Source organism: Cannabis sativa, chromosome 3, assembly GCF_029168945.1.
Source record: "Cannabis sativa cultivar Pink pepper isolate KNU-18-1 chromosome 3, ASM2916894v1, whole genome shotgun sequence".
NCBI lineage: Eukaryota > Viridiplantae > Streptophyta > Magnoliopsida > Rosales > Cannabaceae > Cannabis > Cannabis sativa.
Genome location: NC_083603.1, coordinates 65019224 through 65024382, shown reverse-complemented (window position 1 = coordinate 65024382; position 5159 = coordinate 65019224). Strand labels below are relative to the sequence as shown.

The window sequence follows — 5159 nt, the reverse complement described above, 5'->3', positions numbered from 1 at the left end:
CAAGTACAACTTGTGATCAGGCATTGCCCTATTGGATGTCGGGTGTGAGAACAGCACAAGGCAAGGCAAGTTACACTTCATGTCTGATCAACATGTGGGAGTAGATTATCATATGTGAGGAGAATGTGCGATAAGATATTGTGTGTTATGTGTGTGAGTATAACATGCGTTGATTTTATAATGTGATATGATGTTATGTCGTATGTGGGAATAATGTGTAACGTTATATGTGATATAGGAATACAAACATGGTATGAGTTGATTTGATATTGTGATATTATTATGTTTATGACTATGTTATCTAGTTGGGAGGGTTATGTCCTACATAGCTCTTCTTACTGGGCGAGCTCGATTCATGGATTACATGTTAGGGGGATTGTCACGATATTTTGGTTTAAAAAAATATTTTGTTAAAGATTATGACTCAATTACTATTGCGAAAAGTTAATGTTTAAAATATAAATGAATCAAGTGTTTTTGTTTTAAAATAATGAGATCTCATGCTTTAGTTAATTTTAATAAATTAGTTTAATATTTTTATTATAAATGGTTTTAAATAGACTAGCTAGTGTGACGTCTCGGGAAATCGGGGTGTTACATTATGGTATCAGAGCAATACGGTCCTAAAGAATGTGGTTAGCCCTAACATGTAAAGTTTATTGTCACGAGATGAGCTCGACTCACTGTACTGTAAGTGGTTATTATTTACGATTAATTTGTCTTTAAATTGTTCATGTAGTGTTGTGATATTGTTCTCATCTAAAGGTGATGGTCAAAATGTGCCTTCTTAATATTTTTAGGTTTGTGTGGTTTAGGAGTTTGAATATGCCTCCTAGAAGGTTAGTCAGATTGGGTCGAGGCCAAGGCCAAGGCTGAGATAGAGGCCAACAGAATGGTGGGATCAATGAACCACCACAACCACCATAGGGATGGGAAGAGCACTTTGCTGCACTGGAAGAAACTATTTGTAGGCAAAATGAAGAACTTCGTCAGCTGAGACATCAACTGGAACCGCCAGTTCAAGTGGTATATCCTGCTGCAAAGGCTAGACATGAGATGTTAGTAGAGAGATTTCGAAAACAACACTCACCCGAGTTTGAGGGAGGCATAGACCCAGTGGTGGCTGAAGAGTGGATGACTCGCATAGAAAATATTTTGCAGATGCTAAAGGTCGATGGGAATGACTGAGTGAAGTGTGCATCATACATGTTGTGGAAAGATGCTCGTATCTGGTTGGAGGTGGTGGAACAAACAAAGGATGTAAATACTATGAACTGGATGATTTCAAAAGGGTCTTTAATGAGAAATATTATAACTCAGCAGTGTTAGCAGCAAAGGTTGATGAATTTACTAGATTAACCTAAGGGAGCCTTATTGTTACTGAGTATGCACAAAAATTTGATAGACTGAAAAATTTGCTCCAAATTTGGTACCTACTGATAGAGTGCAAGCACATCGATTTATGGAATGTCTAAAACCAATGATTGCTCGGGATGTAGAAATTGTGTCAAGGGGTCAATTCAATTATGCTTAATTGTCCAAATGGCTTTTACAGCTAAGTGAAGTGAAAACAAAATTTGGAAGGAAAATGCTGCTAGGAGGGAATCTAAGAAAGGCGGAACCAATTTTAATGACAATAAGAAAAAGGAACAAGATCAGGCCGGACAGTCAAGTCAAGACAAGAGGTACAAAGCTGAGAATGACCGCCGATCTAATGGAAACAATGGACGCAACGTTCCAAAATGTCCTAAATGTACCAAACGTCATCTCAGAGAGTGTAGGGCAAATGCATGTTACAAATGTGGAAAAGAAGGTCATATTAAACGTAATTGTCCATTGTGGGGACAAACTGAGAACAAAGAAGATTTAAAGGAAGACGATAAATATGTTCCAACGAGGGTCTTTGCTATCAAAGGAGCAGGACAGAGTGTTGACAAGTGCTGAGGTATGAGACATTTAGTCTTCGCTTTACAAAAAAAAAAATCGGGTAGAATTTCGGGACAAAATTTCTTTTTTAGGAGGGGATAATTATAATATCCGCTTTCTTGGAGAATTAATTTTCTTTATACGTTTAGTTTATTTTGTTTGCCATGGGGATAATTTATCATTTCGAATAATTATTAGTTTAGTGGTGTATGAGTTTTTTTTAGTGACAATAAAATTTATTATGTTTATTGTATTATTATTTTATTTTAAGGGTATGTATAATGCTAGATAAATAATTAAATTATTAGAGATAATTTAAAATTTTATTATTTGTAAATATTATTATAGGTATATTAATAATAAAAATATGGGTAAATATATTATAGCATATTGTTTAGTTTATTATTATTAATAATAATAATATATTATTATTATTATTATTAATATTATTATTTTTACTATTATTATTGTTATTATTATTATTAATATTATTATTATTATTATTATTATTATTTTACATAATAGTATATACAATTTGTTTTTTTTTTTTTTTGTCAGTTGTTATATATATATTTGTTTAAGGTTAAGATTAGAGATTAGAGTTTGGGAAATATATAGGATAATTATGAGTTATTTTTAGGGTTTATAACGCACATAGAAATTAAGTGAGAGGGTGTATGGCTGCGGCAGAGAAAGTACCGAGCAAATTATAAGAGAAACTTGAGAGTGAAATTTTAACTTGGAGTTTAGAGAATTTCTGGATAGGTGTGAGTGAGTTTCTTAAGCCCTAAGAAGTATTTTGGATGTGCGTAAACAACTCAGATGCACCAAGGTCGGGGTTCGCAAGGTTTATGTACGAAAATACCGCTCTTGAAATGGAGCTGGATTTGAACGCGTTTAAGTTTCTTTGGAGATCAAAGGAGGTTGTGTTTAAGTTTATGGGACCCCAAAGATCCGGTTTAACATGAAGAATCGGAGCTTTAAGGTCTGAAATGAAATTTGCCATTTTGGACTCCAATAATAACGGTACACCGAAGTTGGAGAAGATGACTCCGATCTGATGCTTTGGGGTTGTTATCTTGGGTATTTCTTGATCGATTTGAGGTCCTCAGCACTTTGGGAAGCTTCCCCAATCGAAAGGACACGTCAAGAGCAATCAGGGACAAAGTTATACTTTGCCGGCGACAGAACTGACGTGAATGTCAGCGACTGCGTTCTAGGAAGTTTTGAGGTATTTTTCCCATCTTTTTTTGTAGATTTAGATTCTACATATTATCCTAGGGTGATTGGTGAAGTTTCATAATTTTCTTGCGATTATTTGATTTATTATGAATTATTTAGTTTATTTGTTAAATTAATTAGGAAAAATATTTAAGTTGCTCAGAAAAATCTAACTTTATTTTGTATGATTAGTTATAAATTATAAACTGACACAAAATTAGTAGATTTAAATTTTAGTCAATTTTGTATTTTTCATGAATTATTTTTGTTATTTCTAAACTTAATTATGAAAAATACCTAAATTATTCAAAAAATTGAAAGTTAATTATTTAGGGCTTAGTACATATTATAAATTGTGTTAGAATTGTTATGTTTAGTTTTTGATCATATTTTATATTTTTCATGAATTTATTTAGTTAATACCTAAAATAATTATGAAAAATAGTTAAGTGATGCTAAAACAGTAAAATATATTTTTGTAATGCTATTTAGTATCTATGGTATGAAATAAAAATGTTTTTATAATTTATTAGTTATTGTATGTATTTATTATAAATATTTGTGTTTAATTAACTATTTAATTGAGTTTTCAATAGAGTAAATATTAAAAATTGTGTTCACTATTTGGGAATTGTCAATATGATGTTACAATATAATTCTAGTCTATGAAATAAATTTAAGACTAGGTTGAGATGTTTTGTTATTTTATTTATTTAATTAATTGGTATTTTATATACAGTTTGAATTTTAAATTAGTACATAAATATGGATAATAAATTATATGTGTTTCTAGATAGATTAAATATTTTTTATAATATGTATAAATGATTAAGAAATATGCTAGCTTCTGATTTTGGTAAATTATTACATAATTGTATATTTTATTAATAAATAGTATTTTTAGTAAAATTTCACGTAAAAAGTATTTGTATGAGTTCATGTTTTATGTTAAAAATATTCATTTGCGTACATCATATGTGTTTGTGTGAATCGTAGTGATAAGTGGTTGTGTTTGGTGTGTCATGCAAGTGAAATTGACCTACGTGTTGTGTAGTTTGACGTAAAATTTCATTGTTAATCTTAGGTTATGCTTGAATATGTTTTAAGTGTTATTGTGTTATTAGATTTATTAGGATCTTGTTCTCAACAAAGAAACTCGGCAAGAGGTTCGAGGGAGAGAAAAGGATATACTTAGCAACTGAGGTAAGAAAAGTGGACATCTGTGCACAGTGTGTATGTTAAAACATACAACTATATTATGGGATTGTATTTACATGTTTTATTCTATGCTGGATTGTTGTTTCATGCTAATATTATTAGTGTGTGATAGTGATAAGGCTTTTGACTGTTTGTGTGAGAATAGCACTTATAGGATAGGTTTTCTACTGCTGGTGTGAGCATAGCTATATTATTATTATATAATTAAATATATATGAATTAATATGAATTATGACATGTTAAGACCCCGTTGGTGAGCCAGGGGCATTTTAGTAATTGTGATCCGAGAAGGGTAAATTGATGAAATTAATTTAATTACATGCTTAATGAAACTATATTATTATATAGTATACATGTGTTGTCTTTTCAGGTGTGTTTTGACAGGTTGGCGCGGTATAGTCACAACCGGGCATTTCGGGTCGAACTGGGTTCGGGCCTGAAATGTAAATTGGATTGCATTATTTGGCATTTTATTTGATAATATGGAATCTGAAATTTAATTGTAATTTATTTATGCATGAAATGACAATATTACCCTTGTGTCATGCTTATGTTATATTTAAGCCCTAGGGGCATTTTGGTCTTTTGACCATTTGATTAATTATCAACAAAAGGGAATTTTTACAAATGAGAAAACCAATTTTCTGGTTTTATAGCACACCACCGACCCCCCCTCTCTCTCTCTAAACCCTCTTGATGTTTCAATTTTGAATTGAAGAAAAGTGTTTGGCTTTGGCTTGGAATTTGCTTGTTTTGGAGCTTAAGACTTGGAGTTTGATTGTGCTTAGCCTTGC

General features: G+C 31.5%; 1 protein-coding gene across 1 annotated transcript; it reads left to right on the top strand.

The window, feature by feature from the left end:
- Positions 1-825: 825 nt before the first annotated feature.
- On the top strand, positions 826-1944 carry LOC133036235 (uncharacterized). Its single transcript, XM_061112754.1, has 3 exons — positions 826-839; positions 972-1170; positions 1585-1944. The coding sequence occupies exons 1-3, from the start codon at positions 826-828 to the stop codon at positions 1942-1944; spliced, it is 573 nt and encodes a 190-aa protein (XP_060968737.1).
- The last annotated feature ends 3215 nt before the right edge of the window (positions 1945-5159 follow it).

Coding starts and splice junctions, on each gene's coding strand:
- LOC133036235 (XM_061112754.1), top strand. Junction 1,171..1,584: donor ATATTTTGCAGATGCTAAAG/GTCGATGGGAAT, acceptor AAAATTTGGAAG/GAAAATGCTGCTAGGAGGGA.